Source organism: Magnolia sinica, chromosome 10 (assembly GCF_029962835.1).
Source record: "Magnolia sinica isolate HGM2019 chromosome 10, MsV1, whole genome shotgun sequence".
Lineage (NCBI taxonomy): Eukaryota > Viridiplantae > Streptophyta > Magnoliopsida > Magnoliales > Magnoliaceae > Magnolia > Magnolia sinica.
In genome coordinates this window covers 1099715-1119005 of record NC_080582.1, presented here as the reverse complement: position 1 = coordinate 1119005, position 19291 = coordinate 1099715, and the positions used below count along the sequence as shown (strand labels likewise).

General features: G+C 38.5%; 1 protein-coding gene across 1 annotated transcript in view; it reads left to right on the top strand.

Moving 5' to 3' along the window:
- The first annotated feature begins 4753 nt into the window (after positions 1 to 4753).
- LOC131257686 (probable disease resistance RPP8-like protein 2) overlaps positions 4754 to 19291 on the top strand; it is an 88779-nt gene continuing 74241 nt past the window's right edge. The window contains exon 1 of the mRNA XM_058258499.1: positions 4754 to 5038. Coding sequence (XP_058114482.1) covers positions 4869 to 5038 — 170 coding nt within the window. The 5' untranslated portion in view covers positions 4754 to 4868. The remainder of the gene's footprint in view (positions 5039 to 19291) is intronic.

Here is a 19291-nt window from a genome sequence, read left to right as displayed (position 1 = left end):
AATATCCCTAGAGTAGGATGTGGCCAAAGCTTTGTGGGGCTTACTTTGTTGTATTTGCTTTCCATTGGAAATATTCCTAGAGCAAGACCTGGCTTAAGCTTTATGGGGCCCACTGTTATGTGTTTTGTTTTATCCATGCTGTCTGTTTTTCTAGCTCATTTTTAGGGCATGAGCCAAAAATGTGGACCACCAGAGGAAACATTTAGGCCATGGTTAAAACCTTCTAGGGTCCACTGTAATGTTTATTTGCCATCTAACCTATTCATAAGGTTTAAGGTCTATGATGAAGGGAAAATACAAATATCAGGTTGATCCAAAACTTTTGGATTGAGTTTTAAATGATGGGCGTTCAATTCCCTTCTTGTGGTGTGGTTCACTTGAGCTTTGGATTTGCTTGATTTTTGGGCTCATGTTCTAAAATGAGTTAGTAAAAAAAAACTGGATGGACAGCTTGGATAAACCACATCACATTTGGCCTGACATCTTCCTATATGGATATTCCTAGAGACAAGCACTGCAGGCAAGGACGCGGATGAGCTACTGACAGGTCGAGTTGACGTCAAGTTCTGTGGGCCCCACCATAATGTATGTGTTGTATCCACACCGTTCATCCGTTTGGAGAAATCATTTTAGGACATTAGCCAAAGATTGGGGGAAATCCAAAGCTCAGTAGACCCCACCATAGAAAATAGTGGGGAGAGTGACGCCCACCGTTGAAAGCTTCCTAAGGTCCCCCATGATGTTTATTTGAGATTCAAACCGTTCATAAGCTAACACAGACATGAACAAAGGGAAAACACAAATATCAGCTTGATCGAAAACTTCTGTGGCCCCTAGAAGTTTATTTATTTGCCAGGTCAACTCGAGCTTTGGATCTGACTCATGCCCTCAAATGATCTTTCCAAATGAATGGACAGTATGAATATAACACATACAATCGACGGTATGAAAGTGTGCCAATCAAAGAGCAGATCACCTCCTATGGCCCATTCATCTGTTGGCCAACTAGATCAACCGTATGGATCACCATAAGACATTTCACACGTTCATGATCACTTCACAACATCCCTTCTGTCTATGTTGCTACTATTGCTCACCATAAGCAAAGAAAGGGACATGAAGCCTTCAAAACCCCTGTTGTTGGCAGCGGGGCCTAGGACTCTGTGGGGCCCACTGGGATGTTTGTGAGACATCCCACTCCATCCATCAATTGCTCCACCTCATCTTCACTGTACACAACAAAAATCAGTGGGATAAAAGATTCATGTGTGCCGCAGCTGAGGAGCAATTTAAAATCACCACCGAAACGTTTAAATTCTTCCATTGTGGCCCACCTGAGATTTTGATCAGGATAAATTTTATAATGTGTCTTCATCCTTATGGGTCTCACCTAATGAACGGGTTGGATGGTAAATAAACAACATGATGGCCCTAGGAAGGTTTCTGCAGTGGGCGTCCCAGTACCCAATTTTCCCTATGGCGTGGCCCACTTGAAGATTTGAGACCTGATTGGGACACTTAGGCCCCAGCATGAAATTCCTTAACTGATGAATCGATATAGAGGATTTTGGTAAGGGTTTCAACGGGTCAGGTGAGGCTGGGCCAAGTTCTGTCCAAGTCCATACCTGACCCGGGCTTGTGACGGGCTGAAAAATACAGCTCGAGCCCAGGCCAGGATTTATATTCAGAGCCTGATCCAAGCCCGGCCTTGCCTGAACGGTGTCTTTATCTCTCTGATTACCCATTTTGGGAAAGCTATTTGTGGGGCCATTGACCCTATCGGGACCCTTTATCTGTTGGGTCCCACAACGGATAGATGATGATTGTTGTTGGGCATGGGAACTTGATCCATATTCTTGGAATGTGATAGGCCACGACGATCTGCAAGGGGCCATAAGCCGAATCCCAAATATCTGGGATGAGCGTGTACGTGAAAGATCGTGGCATGCATGCTGCATGCAATCGTAGCAGGAAGTAGACGGAACCGTTAGAGCTCATGCAGCAATGTGGGAGGGACTGGGTCGTTCCAGTTGAGAGTTTTACATGAAAATGGGTCTTCAGTTGTGAACAGATCTTCAGTAGTGGCGTTATTTACGTCACTTTTATCTCATGCAGTTATGTTTTGTTTTACGTGCATTTGCATGTGTGGCTTTACGTGTGTCTGCATCCAGTTGTTAGTTTCTTGTTTCCTTTTATTTCGGTTTGCTTTGTATGCGGCTTTGCTTATTTAAGCAGCCAACAGCTGTTAGTGAATTATCAAGTAATCAACTGTTATCCAAACCTTGCGGTACTTTCTCACCCGAAGAGAAAAACATCACTTTATTGTTTGAATATTTGTTGGGACCTATCAGAATGATGGGTCCTACCATGGATGGATTCATGTCTTGGATGTTCCAAACTGTTGATTGATGTGCCCCACCAGAATAATGGTCTATGTAATGAAATTGGCATGGGTTTTAATTTTCTGATCTCTATCATCTGCTTGAAAGTTTTGGATTGATTTCATAGTATGTTAAGGTCAGTTACTATACTCTGTATGGCCGCGGCATTGGCAATGAAGTTTGTTTAAAAAGAATGACGTTTTGTTTTGTTTTGTTTTTTTTTTTTTTAAAAGGATCCGCATGGCTTTTAAAGGGCCCACCATGATGTGTACAAGATACCCCAGACATTCCACCCCAGGTCGATAAGCTGATTGAGACGGAATGAAACTTAGTCAAAAACTTAATCCAAACTCTGATCCATACCTAAACCATAATCCAAACCCTAAACTCTAATCTGAATCATAATTCAAACCATATTCTATACCTAAATTCTAATCGAAACCCTAAACTCGAATCCAAGCTCTAAACTCTCATCCAAACTTTAACTTAAATCCAAATACTAATGCAAGTCAAATCTTAAATCCTAGAAACTTGAATCCTAAAAGCCCACTCTAAACCTAGTCAACCCAGTCAGCCAAAACCAACGGAAACCTAACACTGAAACCTAACCTTAGAAAAAAAACCAGCCAACCTGCTGAATCAACCTGGCGAGTCAATCCATTGAGTCATCTCTCCTAGTCAACGCACCTATTCAGCCCACCCAATCAACTCACATTGTCAAACTAGGCCCACGATCCATTTTAAGCCAAGCCCACTTTCAAAGCCCAATCAGATTACGAAGGAAAACTAAAGCAACCACATTTGGCTAAAGCTCCCCACGTGTGAGAGAGCTCACCTACTAAAATTGAAGAGGCTGCTTGTCATGTGGTTCGGTTTGTACTTCGGGGAGCTGTTCGTCCGCTTGCTTTGATGCTAAAAAGACGTGATTCCTAACAATGCTTGGAAGACAAAAAGCAACTTGTGAGGGAAGACGCATGGTATAAAGGACAACTGGGAAAAAGGCAAACCATATGGTGTGGAAGAGGCGGAAAGGTATTGGCTACTCCCCCTGCCACCAGCCAATGGCTGGTTGTCGGTGCTCTGTGGGCCCCACTATGATGTATGTGTTTCATCCATGCCGTCCATCTATTTTTTCAAATCATTTTATTACATGAGACAAAAAATGAGTTATATACCGATCTCAAATAGACCACATTACAGGAAACAGTTTTGAATGAGCGTCAACCATTAAAAACCTTTTGGGGGCCATGAAAGTTTTGGATCAAGCTGATTTTTTTTTTCCCTTCATCTGGGCCTGTATGACCTAATCAACAGATTGGATGTCAAATAAACAGTACAATGGGCCCTAGGAGGATTTTAATGGTGGATATCCAATCACTATTGTTTTCCTCTGGTGTGGTCCACCTGAATATCCCTCTAATTTTTTATTTGAAAGCCCTTAAATGATCTATAAAAATGGATAAACGGAATGGATGAAACACGTACATCATGGGTGGAGCCAACAGAGCACCGACCACCAGCCACGGGGCTGTTGGCAGGGGGAGTTGCCAATCCGTTTCCGGAAGAGGCATGGTAGGCATGGTATAAAGAGAAAAAAAAAATATATATATTATAACACTCTACCAAAAGAAAAAGCATCATAGAGACCGAATTCCCGGTGTAAAGAATCTCAAGACCGCATTCTCATGGCCTAGACAGGAAGCTGATTGCGTGACAACGCGTGACAACTCAGTGGGGTGTTGACATCACCAAGTTCTGTGGACCCCACCATGATTTATGTGTTATATCCACACCGTTCAACAATTTTGTGAGATCATTTTAGGGCTAAAATGAGATAGATCGAAAGCTCAAGTGGACCACACCACACAATGATTCCATCATTGAAACCTTCATAGATCCCACATGATGTTTATTTAGCTTCCAACCCGTTGATAAGTTCACACATACCTGAAGACATTTCGTGCATGCAAAGCGCACGAAATTCTTTCCCCCATCAATAATATTAGAATATGATCTCCATACTCTCTCTTTTGAATATGGACAGTTATATATTTCATTTGTTTTGCCATCTGTTTGGAGCCCACAATTAATTAGTAGACGGTTGGGATAAAGTGTACCATGTTTTTTAAAATCTGAGGTGGATCATCCTCAATAAAAGTCCACCAGATGGAGGGTCCAGATCTCATCAACTGAAGAACTACTTGAACCAATGAGTGGCAATGAACCATGGCTAGTTTGTCGCGGGACCAGTCAAGTTGGCATCTATAAGTAGAGAGACATGGTGCAACATGAACTCAAGAGAAGGAAATTAAGCTTTGATCTTAATTTCTTTCTTGTGAGAGAAAAAAAGAGTGAGAAAACATGGCCTTTGTTGAGTCCGTTGTCGAGCTCCTTCTCAAATAACTCACTGACCCTCTCATTCAAGAATCCATTTTATTATGTGGGGTTCGCAATCAAGTCGAATGGCTTGACGCTGAATTTAGGAGGATGGGATGCTTCTTGAAAGATGCAGACGCCAAACAAGAAGGAGATAAAAGAGTGAAAAACTGGGTGAGGGAGGTGAGAGATGTTGCATATGATGCTGAGGACATCATCCACACTTTTCTCTTCAAGATAGCAACCTCAAGGGGAAGTGGATTTCTGGGCTGCATTAAAAGGTACGCTTTCATCTTCAATGAGTTGATAGCTCGCCATGAGGTGGGGTCGAAGATAGAACGGTTAAAGATTAAAATCCGTGTGATCTCCGAAAGTAGGTTAACATACGAAATTGACTCCGCCAGTCGAAGCCTCCAAGAATGGAGGCTCACTTCTCCTAATGTTCAAGAACCAGATTTTGTTGGTTTTGATAATACTTTAAATGCATTGGTAACGCAGTTGATCAATGAAGGAGAGCGGCGATCGTTGTGTTGTTTCTGTAGTGGGAATGGGTGGTCTGGGTAAGACTACTCTTACGAGGAAAGTTTATAACAACGATAGTGTTAAAAATCATTTCGATACTCATTTATGCTGTATCACAAGAATATGGTGTGATAGATCTTTTGCAGGCCATTATAAGACGTTGGAGGGTGCCCATTGATGATCCAACGAAGAAATTGGATGTCATTGAGCTGAGGGACAAGATTTCTAAGTATCTGAATAACATGAGATACTTGGTGGTCTTGGATGATATATGGACAATGGAAGCATGGGATGCTTTGAAGGATGCATTTCCCGACATGAATAATGGAAGTAGGGTTGTGCTCACCACAAGAAACAAAAACGTAGCTCTGCATGCAGATTAACGAAGCCGGCCTTATGAACTGCCATTCTTGAACAATGAAGAGAGTTGGAAATTATTTTGTAAGAAAACATTCCCAGGACGAGATGGTGGTTGCTCCCAAGATTTGAATAAGTTGGGAAGAGAGATTGTGGAAAAATGTCATGGTCTACCTCTTGCGATTGTCATCATCGGAGGGCTCTTATCAAGGAAAGAGCCAAGTGAGTGGGAGAATGTACTCAAGAGCATCAGCTGGCAGTTTCTCGAGGGGAAGTTAAAATGTCCCACATATTATCTTTGAGCTATAAAGATATGCCCTATTACCTAAAATCATGTTTTCTCTACCTGGGCATGTTTGCAGAGGACTGCGAGTTCCACACCAAGGAATTGATTCGGCTATGGGCGCAGAAGGGTTTCTTGAAGAGAGGGGAAGAAACATTGGAGGAGGTTGGAGAAGATTGTCTCAAGGAGCTGATTCAGAGAAGTATGGTTCAAGTTGCAAGAAGAAGTTCAAGCAGGGGTATTAAAAGTTGTCGTATCCACGATCTTATGCGGGATCTCTCCATATCAGAAGCTAAGAAAGGTAAATTTCTCCAAGTTGACAACTATCATTTTGCACCTACAGCACGTAGGCTTGCAATTTACCATGAAGACTTGAGTTGCTTAGGTCGTACCACTCCACACCTTCATTCTTTGTTGATCTACCCTCAATTCGGTGGGTGGATTGACAGAGAAGAAGAGAAGTTTCTCTATATAAGGTTTAAGTTGCTTAGGGTGTTATATCTACACGGTGCACACGTAAGAAAGCTAGGAGAGAAATAGGTGAAGTAATCCACTTGAGATACCTCGGGTGTTCTCAAACTTCTTCAAACCTCCCATCATCTATAGGCAATCTTCCAAATTTACAGACTCTATTTGTAGAGTAGTTCTCGTAACATCAAAGTACCAAGTGCACTCCTGAAGATACAACAGTTAAGACATCTTCATATGAAGAAAAGTGAGCGGAATGATTCTTTTTGGGGAGTGATAGTCGGGTAACCAAGGGTCGAGGGGTTAAGTAACCTCCAGACTCTATCATATGTAAAGGGTGGGAAATGGATGGAGGGTTTCTTGTGAAACCTCACCAATCTTAGAAAATTAGGTGTATGGTTACTTACAAGAAAGGATGCTAAGGTATTCTTTGATGCTATTGTAAAATTGCACTGTATGAGTCTCTTTTAGTTGTGGCACAGGGAGAAAATTTCAAAACGCTAGAGTTGTTGGTACCTCCTCTTTCAAATCTTCTCAAGTTAAGCAAGTTTCGTTTGGGAGGAAAATTAGACAAGTTACCTGAATTCTCAACAAACCTCACCATGCTTACCTTGGAATTCTCCCGTTTGAAGCAAGACCCAATGGCCATGTTGGAGAAGCTGGAAAACCTTCGCGTTCTCGTATTGAATGAGAATTCATATGAGGGAACGGAGATGGCTTGCTCTGCACAAGGGTTTCCTTGACTCGAATCCTTATATCTTCAAAAGTTAAATAAATTAGAGGAGTGGAGAGTGGAGGAAGGAGCTATGCCAAGTCTTGTACATCTACGAATCCATGATTGCCCGCAATTGAAGAAGCTTCCGGAAGGACTAAAATACGTGACTACCCTCAACAAATTGGAGTTGCAGCACATGCCCCAATTCAGACTAAGGATTCGAGAAGGCTGGGGAGAGGATTGGCATAAGATTCGGCACATACGCTACATCCACAAAAGCAGTGACCGAGAACCTGTATAGTTGCAATGAGAGACTTCTTTCCTCTATTCATTAAAAAAAATAATTCTTTAGTAATTTATTCTTTTAAATGCTTTAAATTCTTGCTATGAAAATCTCTACTGTTAGCCTCTCTATTTCTTTTATAGTTTGTATCCATACATTATCAGGAAGAACATATTTTATAATTTTTTAGAGTGCTTTATTGCTTCTTCTTCTTTCTTTCTTTCTTTTTTTTTTTTATTTTTTTTATTTTTATATTTTTTATATTTTTATTTTTAATATTGAAATCTTCATCTTAATTGTTTCAAGAAATGCATCAACTGGGAGCCTTTCTGGATGAAACCATGCTCAAGTTCCTCTGTTTTGACATGCGAAGAAGGTCGTTGATGGTTGGATGAAACCACTCTATCATCCATCTAATTGACCTGACCCTTCTTTGGTGGGCCATTGTATAAATTCACATTGATTTTGCAACTTCAACTGTTAGATCAGCGACTTTTCCCTGTTTACGTGAACTATGAACCATTTTCTGTTTGAAGGCCTTTGATCTGACATCATCTTATCAGTTTGATCTTTGAACAATGGTTGTTCAGTAAGGCACCTCCTTGTGAAGAGACTGCAAAAATCAAGGTTGGCAGTTAACAAGGTGGATCACAGTGTATTTTCAATTGACATAGATGAAAATTTTATTTAAATTGCCCATACTTTTTTTGTGCAAGACCACCTTATGAGTGGGCTTCTCTGATTTTTATTATTTATTATTTTTGCATACGCTCTTCTTCTACATCATCTTTTGCTTTATAATATATGTGTTCCTTTTAACAGCAATACTTTTTTTAAAAAAAATTCAGGGAGAACATTGATGAGGCAAGAAGTTTGATTTTGTCGAGGAGTTCATACTTTCAATTCGATATTGAAGGAATATGGTGATTTCCTATCCAAGACAAACATTCATTTGCATTTTTAGTATGTTTGCAGTTTTACAAGTAATCATTCTATTTGAATCTTACCCAATCAGAAGTTCCTGGTCTTTTGGCCTTTTCCACAACCGTTGCTGTTTTTTTACCCAACTGTTTATTTGAGGAACATCGATGAGTAGATTCGGAACTCTCAATCCGAAGGCATCCTCCATCCACGCTAATATCCATCCAATTTATAGTGTGGATTATCACTAACTCCATTTGGTAGAAATGAGTGCATCATAATAATTTTCACATTATGTAATTTATATTTTACTGATGAGTTGCTTTAGTATGAATAGTTACGCATAATTTTCAAGCTTTAAATAGAAATTTGATTTGTATTCTCTAGATCTACTTGGCCTGTTTGAGGAAATTGATGAGACAGTTTACACATATACATGACCAAGTATCTCATTAGGTGGGGGCCACTATATAGCTTTTCTTGTGCAAAATTCAAGCCATTTGCTCGCCTTACGTGCCATATTTGTGTTTGACTTGATTCTTAGATGAACTTTCCTATGCCCATTTGTATGTGGAGCATTGCCTAACCAAATGCAGTCACATGCACCAATGTAGCATAAGGCTGTGGGATAAAAGCTTTCTATAAAGTGGGTAAATTTTTTTGCAACTTCTAGCTTAAAAATCAAGTGTTTTCCTCCTCAAGTGGACCATTGTGTATGAAAGGAATGAGTATTTAAAAAGAGCTATATTAGCCATTCATTTCTTTTGTATATTGCCATGACTTTGGAGTGAAAAGCCTGATTCTTGTTCTTAGCTCATCTTAATGGAAATTGGGATCCCAAAGACATGTTTCATATTTGTAACAACTCTAAATTTTGGTGCATTAAAAAAATTAAAATAAATATTTAAAGATTTTATTTTTAAATAAAAAATAAAAACAAGTTAACAGTTGAGTTGATAGAGATGTTTTTAGTTGAGCGAGAGGTTTAGGGATTAATTCTTGAAATAGTAATAATAAATTTTTTTTATCAAATGTCTTTAAAAAAATAAATTACCAATTCTTGAAGTAGTAATAATAAATTTTTTTATCAAATGTCTTTAAAAAAATAAATTTAAATTTAAGATAAGGGAGGATGTGCTCATCTTATCTTATGAGAATTTTCTTTTAAAAAAGGGGATACAGAAGGTTTCTGCATTCAAAAAAAAAAAAAAGAGATAGGAAGCCCCAAAGTAAAAGGAAGAGGAAATTCTAAGAAGGCTTGATTAAGTAAGTTATAATCGTTAGATCTTTTTAATTTTTTATTATGTTGTTAATTTCTTCTTAATCTATACAATGGATGATGTGAATCATCTACACCATCATCGTATAAGTGTGTAGAGTCAATTTTAATAAAGTGGTGTTTTTATGATTTCAGATCTAGTTAGTAATATTTTAAGAATATATTGAATGAATGAAATCTGATTGTGGCAAGATAGATCTGTACGGATCATATGATCCTTAAGGCCAAAATATACAAGAGTTATAATTTTTAGATCAATCTGACAATCAGATAGGCCACATTAGTCAGATCTAAAAGTGTTTAATAAAGGAATCTTAGATTTTTGCGCAAGTGTTAGTATCACTTGGCGTAGAAAGTTGAGATGGGCCATCGGTGTATGTGTGGTTAGATCCACACCATCCGTCAAATGTGTAGAGGTAAAACATGATAATACCTCAAGAATCTGGATGATCCAATCATCCGATGGGCCACCCCGATTAATTATTTGACATTCAATTTTAGGATCTTAAAAAGAAAATATAAATCTTGATAATTAAATTTACATAAACATATAATTTTAATTATTTGATTATTTAAGATTTGGCCACCTATGATGTATATCAAAGGTAGGCCCCACTATGTAATAAAAATATATGAATAATAATATTGTTGATATAACTGATAGGATATCTGAATTCAAACCAACTCATTTACCTTGTGGATTCTACACTATCAGACTCAGGTGAATAACCTAACTTGTCTCATAATTCATTAAAATTAAAATAAATTATTTGTGATTGTTTGATTAATTGATATAATGATTTGAGTATTTTGTTATGATATTTGTACGTTAAATTCATATGTGAATATTCTGATCAAGACAACTATGCTAAATATGAAAAATATGCATTTATATATCATCCATCATTCATTACATTTACATAATGTATGGTCGATCTTACAGGACCTTCTTGAAAGAAATGTCGATCCTGGTAGAGCGTTACCAGATGCGGTTTATGCTCAAGCCTATCGAAAAGTGGAAGCCTACCCAACGGGTGGATGCGGGTTGACGACCTCCAACCTAAACAGATGGATGATCACCCCATCTGATGCATTCATATACCATTTGCATACATATCATTGTGCATACATTTTTATGTTATTTTAATTGATATGATTATGAACCATACTGGGTTATTTCACTAAGCCTGGCTAGCTTATCTTTTCATTGATGAAAGAACCGTACAGAGGAGCCTTTAGCAGATGATAACTAGAAGGATGCACCGTACTTGAACATGATCCATGTGAAACATGATCATATTTATTTGAAGATGAAGTGGCGGCATTAGACAATTTCTGATTATGTGATTATTTGTTAGCGTAATTTGATTAACATATAATGCATATTGGTATTGATTTTGAGATTTTAATGAATTATTTATATTTATTTCATTTAAACAATGTTAGCATGAAATAAATATAATTATAGTACGAAGATATAATAAATGAATTATTTTTAAGGTTTATTTTATTTTAAGAGCTGTCAAGATTCATATGTCTGGTTGATTGGTGCTAAGTGTTATGTATGTGTGATTGAGATTATGAGGGAATTTAGACTGAATATAATTATCATATCTGATTAAACTGATTAAGGAATTAAATTAGTACACTTTGTGTACGAGTTACGAACTGAAACTCGAGTCTGAGGGTGCACTCTCTGTACCCGGATTTCGGGACGTGACAATATTGGCGTGTGCGGTTGCATGTGGAAGGTCATGATTCTACACACTTGTGGGCTTAACCTCTGTTTTATGATTACTTCATATGGTTTTTGACTTGTTTGTTCTTGAGATGAACTTATTTTTCCCTGTCCTTTGTGAGAATATATTATGGAAGCATACATGTTGCTCCTGGAATTCGAACACTTGACTTTTCACTTTGATAGCATGTTAAACAACTAGTTTCTCTAAAAGTTCAAGTCATTAGAGTATGGTGTATCAATGTATATCAAGGGACTTTAACAATTAAGATCTTTGATTTATAAGATTTTTTGAGCATCTTCCATCGATGGCAAAACCTATAATCAAAGTTTTGATCTCAGAACTATTGGCTCTATTTATAAAACGTATCAAGACACTTGGATCGAATCCATTTGGAACTTCTTGTTTTATCCATGATTAGTTTTTAAAGTTAAGTATATACTTCAACCTTTTTCATTGATTTAAGCAACTAAACTCTAGTATATAGCTTTCAGAAATTTCATTTTCGACATTTTTATCACAGCAGAGACTGCCATGATGTGCGCATATGCAAAGCGAGTAGTTGGAATGACGAATAGTGGAATGGAGACTAGATGCTGATAAAATGTTGAGACGAGATTTTCTAATTGTAACTTGAGGATAGATCTTTTGATATGGAACTATGTATTATATTCAGTGTATGTTCTGTACTTCAACTCCCCACAAAACGTTTATTAATGTTTGATTTATTCTACGTATACATTGTTTGCCTGTAATATGTTAGTTTAAAATTGAAATAGGAAGCAATTTCTTTATATAGCAGGTGTAGGAGGGCTTCCACGGCTTTTCCTTATTTCTTGGTATCATGCCCATTGTTTCTAGGAATCGGATTGGCTACCACCCCTGCCACCAGCCCGGTGGGTGATGGTCGGTGTTCTGTGGGCCCCCACCATGATGTATGTGTTTCATCCATGCTGTTCATCCATTTTTACAGATCATTTTAGAGTTTGATGAAAAAATGTGAGGGATATAAATCTTAGGTAGACCACACCACATGAAAACAATAGTGATTGGATATCCACCATTAAAATCCTCCTAAGGGCCACTGTACTTTTTATTTGACATCCAATCTGTTGATTAGGTCATACAGACCCAGATGAAGGGAAAAACAAAGATCAGCTTGATCCAAAACTTTTATGGCCCCCAAAAAATTTTTAATGATCGAAATTCATTCACAGTGGGCCATACTCATACTGACATGTTGATTGGTCTGACCTTGGCGATGGATGGGCCATCAAAAGTGTGCGGCTCAAGCTAATGTACTGCTCGTGCATCTACACTTCTCAGTGGGCCATACTCATACTTTCAGTACATATGAGGTCTACACGGACGTTAATCTGGACCGTCAAACTTTTTTGGACACAGTAGATGAAAAATCACACTTAGAGCTGATCCTAACTCTCTGGTTGGTTATAACGATCAAATAAATTATTAAAACTTAACCAATTTACAGGAAGTTATGAAGTACCATTGAACCACAACGGACCCTGACCCATTTATGTGGACGGTGTGGATTAATAGCTGAGGTTCTGGTTGTTTGCATCAAATATCTTTAAATTTCACTGTTAATCAGTCCAACTTGGTTTAAAATTTCATGATATTTCCTGATGTTGGGTCAACCAAACACGGCCTAATCAAACATTATATTGTGGCATGAGACTCGTTTAGGACCGGAATCCCATACAGCACCTGTTGTACGCCGGAGTGCACCACAAAGTGTAGGGGTGCATATGGGCCGGTTTGGGCTGGGCCAAGCTTGGCCCACAGTTAAGACTCAAAGCTCAATGTAGGAAGAATTGGCAGGCCCAGGCCTAACCCAGCCAACTTAGCCTGGCCTGAAAATTAATAAAATCGGCCTCCTTCCAACCTGATTGTTCCTAATCTATCCATTGATAGAGTGGGTCATACATGTATAAGGAAATAGACATTTTAGAAGAAATGTAACCAATGGTCTACATTTTGTTTTACTTTATTATTAATAATATTAATTTTTAATTGTTTATGAGATAACTAATTAAAAAAGGACATATGTCATGAGACATATATAACTAGCATAAGATCTTTAGAGATATTTGGAGCATTTTTCATTAAATTATAGTTAGCTATGATATGGAGATAACACATTATTTGAAAGATAGCTATAAGAAAGATTTATAAATAATATAATAATCAAATAAAGCAAGTCGTATCACACCAAATCCATCAAAACAATCAAATTATCTTTCTTTACCGTAACTTAGCTCTATAATGAGAGTAGCAATAATATCTAATAGCGATAATCTCTAGCTGTAATTCAAGTATACGCTTTTACGCTATACTATTTTCTTGATTCTATACAATCAATTCATCTTTTAGAAAAGTATAATGTGATTGACTATTAGTATTTCTTTTTTATTTAATTGTTTCCAATTATAAAAGTTCTTTTATATAAAAAGGAAGCTGTAATTATTTTTGGAGGGATAACCTCACCTTCTAATAATTGCTTGATTATCTTATAATTATCTTATGAGTGGCTGAATAGGTAATCGATCTTTTCAAGTTTTAGTTATATACAACCACTCAATGCATCTGTTTACATTGACACTTAGGGTCAAGTTGTTTGGTTTGAGTTGAGTTGTACAATCACCTCTAGTATACTTGCGCACATCACACATGACTAAAATGAGTGCTAACACATTTGAGGTGGAGAGGTTATTCGAGGATTGGAAAAGTATATTTGTAAAATATAATATGTTCAGATAAAGTTGGGCATATATCAAGAGCAAGTTAGGCTACAATGACTGGAACCCAAGACGGGCAAAAAATTGATTGGTTCATGCATGCAAGGCTAAGCTTGTTTGTCAAATCCACCCCAAATGGGCAAGCAACTACCTGGGCCATTGCCACCCTTAATCAAGGGGCCCTCCTTACATTCATCGCAAATACAAAATGAGGCTAATCCAGAACTCAGGTAGGCCGCACCAATCAAATGTTCAACGCATTTTGGATACCATTTGATAAGTAACTTTTTAAACTTATGTAAGTCAGCACCTTCACTGCCTGACGAGTAACTCTTTTAACTTATATAAGCCAATAAGTTGTTTTTAAAAAAACTTATGTAAGCTGATAAATTACTAAAAAAAAAAAAAAACCGTAAGTTATTTTTATAAGTGCTATTATATAAATAGCGTGTGTCATGAAAGTTACTCATCTCTTTAAGTTATTTTCTTTTGCTTTTGAACTTACAATTTTAATACTTCTCTTGGGTCTTCTTGTGAAGGAGATCTATATCAAAGGAGTCCCCAGATGATAGGCTTCGCGTCAAGGGTGACGAGCACACAATGGACATTCCATATTAAAGGTGGGCCCATATGATGGATGGCTCATCTTGATGTGGGCCACATAATAGATAGTCCACATCAAAGGTCCCCCAATGATAAATGGCACACATTTAAGTGGCCCGTATAATGTACAGCCCACTTCAAAGCTTAGGGTCAAACCATAGATGGTCTGCATCAACAGTCGGCTCCACTTATGTATAGTGAACATTGAAGGAGGGCCCATCATGATGAATGGTCCACATCAAAGTGGGCCCACATAATGAATGGTACACATTAGAAGCCAGCCCCTAGTGATGAATCACCCACATCCAACATGGGGCTGGTCCACATCAAAAGTGGCCTCCATATGATGGCGGTAGACATGGAGGGCAGGCTGTATGATGGACGACCCACCTAGGCCCCGTGATTTATGACAGTCTGTACTTGTGATGCCTTTTTAGTTTTTATACCGGAGTGGAGCATCAACGCCCCAAATCATTGAAGGGTAGTTGTCATGGCAGTCCTCTCCACTGTTCAAGTGGCAGGGGTAAGGATCAATCAGAACCGTCCATGCAACGGGGAAACGGATTGGCTACTCCCCTGCCACTAGCCAATGACGGGTGGTCGGTGCTCTGTGGGCCCCACCATGATGTATGCGTTTCATCCATGCTGTCCAGATATTTTTCTAGATTATTTTATGGTATGAGACAAAAAATTAGGTATATCCCAATATCAAGCGGACCACATTACAGGAAACAGTGTTGAATGAACGTCAACCATTAAAAACTTTTTAGAGGCCATAAAAGTTTTGGATCAATCTGATCTTTGTTTTTTTATCCTTCATCTAGGTATGTATAATCTAATCAACAGATTGGATGTCAAATAAATAGTACGATGGGTCTTAGGAGGATTTTAATTGTGGATATCCAATCACTATTGTTTTCTGTGGTGTGGTCCACTGAGACTTATATCCCTCTCATTTTTGGGATCAGGCCCTAAAATGATCTGTAAAAATGAATGAACAGAATGGATGAAACACATACATCATGGTGGGGCCCACAGAACACCGACCATCAGCTACCGGGCCAGTGGCAGGAGGAGTAGCCAATCCGTTTCTATGCAAAGGACCCTGTCACCCTGGTGTGGATGTTCCGTATCTTTCTTTAACGACGGAGACAGTTTAATAGTACACTTGGCATAGTTGTACGGTGATCCGGACTGTCCAAATCGATGAACTCAGTTACTCACTTGGTCAACTCACTATTATACTTTCAACCATCCAATTGATGTCCATGGATCGGATCGAATGGTTGGAATTGCCTTATCTATGTGATTCGAAACGTATGCTTCATCCACAATGGATCTCACATTTTGAACGGTCTGCATGGCATGAGTACCACATACGAGGAGGTGGGCCACCATCGTATTCAAAATGGTGGGATATCATATGAGTTTGCCACAAAAAATCGTACTCGTTTCTACTTATAATGGTAGTCGTTTGCGTGAATGACGAAAAAGTACGGGAACAATGATGGTAGTCGATCACATAGACCCGCCACGTGTATGGTGGAGATTGATCTCTACCATATTAGAGCTACCAAGGCACCATGCATAAACGCTGCAAGCCTGTGATGAACTTGGCCATTGTTGGGGTGGGGAAACCGTGAACAATCCTTGGCCCAATAATCAAGAAGATGCACCCGTGAAGTAGGCCACACACGTTTGTTGAATATAGATGGCCATCTTTTATCTAATGCATCATATGTTTACATAGATGTGGTTCACCTCACGGAGTGATAGTCTTGAATTTTGGGACCCACAAAATGAGTGGCCTGAGTCTAGCAGAATTAACCACCGTTGGATGGACAACCCCGCAGGATGGATGGCCCACATCAAAGGTGGGACCCACATGATAGATGGTCCGCATTAAAGGTGGGCTCCCATAATGGGTGGTGGGTGGTGGACATTAAAGGTGGGCCACATGATGGATAATAACATTGATGGTGGGCTCCACATGATAGATAACCCATATCAAGGTGGCCCCACATGAGAATATAGTTCACTGAGAAGATGGCCCCTAACAATGAATGACACACATAAAAGGTGGGCCCGTATGAAAGACAACCTACATCTAAGGTAGGGCTGGAAGTTGGGCAGGTTCAACCTAACCGACTTGACATTGGGTTGGGCTCGGGCAGGATATATCGGTCCGATCTCAAGTTTGGGCTATACAAATACCAACCCGATAAAACTTGGGTTGGACTCGGGTTGAGGTCTCGAGTGCCCGACCCAATCTGAACCCGATCAATATATTAGTTATTTGTAAATTATAATTGAATGTAGATCGTTTGTATCGAAGGCACACTGGTGATATCGGGTCTCATTTGTCCATGTCATTTTCAAGTACTCGAGCTAACAAAATATGTCGGATTTCTCTCTCCCAAATAGATTGCGTGCTATGCTACATGACTTTTAAAGGAGTAATAGTCTTATATTTTAGCTTGTTTTTTTAGAGAAAAAAAAAATGAAATTCTTGATGATGAATAATCTCATATATAATTAATAAAATCATAGATATAAAAAATAAGTCTTGTATTAAAATATAATAAATTAATGTAATAACGAAAATATTAGCACGCATACACCTTACCAACCTGATCAACCCGATCAACCCGACCGAGCCGGCTTGGGTTGGGCTTGGGTTGAGACTTTCCAACCCGAGATTGGGTTGGGTTGGATTAGGGTTGAGGTATAGGAACTTTGGGTTGGGTTAGGGTTGATCACCAACCCGACCCAACCTACCCAACTTTCAGCCCTAATCTAAGGTGAGCCTCATGATGGATAAACCACATCAAAAGTGGGCCTCCCAAGATTGATGGTTTATATTGAAGGTAGGCATAATATGATGGACAATTCACATTGAAGATATGGACTCTCTGTATAATGAATGAACCACATCAAAAGTTGACTCCCTATGACTGATGGTAGATATTAAGGATGGATCAAACAAACTTGAATGATAATTACTTATGCATAAAAAATTGGAAATAAACCTAATTTTAACTTATTGATTGATAAGTATGAGTTGGTTGCTGAATATACTTACCTACTAAATAAGTAAAAGTCAAAATAAATTGGCTGTGGTATAAGTAGCTTATGAAAAATAAAGTACGATTCAAACCTGTTGTTGGGGACCTTATTTTCGCTGAATTGTAATTCATGGCCATGAATGGTAGCTGCCGCAACCATTTGCATGGTCTAAATTGACTGAGACGGACCTGATCTGTCGTATCAACGTAGCTTGCTTTCACGTAAATAATAATAATAAAAAAGAGAGAGAGAGAGAGAGAGAGAGAGAGAGAGAGAGAGAGAGAGAGGTGATGCATAAGATCAGTCGGAAGAATCAAAGCATATTTTAATGGCAGATACAAAGCACAGAGAAAGAGGAAAAGAAAAGGCAAATGGGAGTGGAAGACACGGTACAAAGAAAAATTAAAAAGAAAGTCTGAAGAGGGAACGGACAAGGTAGAAAAGAGAAATGGACAATTTACGAAAAGAAAAAGCAACTTAGAGACCCCGGAAAGGAGGGAACGGACAAGGTGTTGGCCGGTAACACCTTAGTGGGTATTAACCTTACCATGTGGGGTCCACCTTGATGAATTTTTAGTATATCCATGGCGTCCATTCGTTGTTTCAGCTCATCTTAGGGCGTTATCCAAAAAATTTAGTAGATCTAAATCTAGAGTGGACCACACCACTAGAAGAAACAATGAATGACCATTAAAAAGTAGGCCACGAAAGTATTAGATTAAGTTGTTTATTGTATTTTCTCTTCGTCCAGCTTTTAAATAAATAAAAAAATAAAAAAACCTTATCAATGGGTTGGATGACAAATAGACATTACTAATCTCTTACAGTTGGCCTTGGGAAATTTTTAACGGTGGGCATTCAATCACCACTGTTTTTTAAGGTAGGGTACACCTGAGATTTGGATCTGCTTAATTCTTTGTGCGACACCCTAAAATAAGCTAAAAAATGGATGGATCCATGGACACACTACACATCATGAAAGGTGGGCCCTTGGGAAGGGTAAGGTGTTCCATGAGGTAACACTCAATCCTTCCCTTGAAGGATAGCCGAGAATTTGGCTGTAGCTATCATGAGTTAGGCTAGCATGATGATGTGATGCTCTAAAAATAAAAATAAGATTTATATGACCAATAAATTAGCCACATCATGGAAAACAATAGACATCCACCAAAAAATAATTGAAACTTTTAAATGGAATATGAGGTCCACCATCTTATACTCCATCTAAAAAAGTCATTAGGTATTCTCACAGGATGAAAGGGCACACCAAAACACATGCCATTCCAAGACTCAGGTAAACCACACCCACTTCATATGGTGTGCCTCATCTAAGTTTTAGATTAAGATGATTATTGAGATGCATAAAAAAAATGAAAAGGTACAACATATTCATAATTTGGAATCCACATTCAGTGGTCCACACACAGCTCGAACATCTTGAATTTTTAACAATCAAATTGACCTCTAAATTCATGTGGGAGCCCATGTGATGGTTGGATTAGCCTGATTCCTGTGTTGGTTGAGTCGACTCCATACACA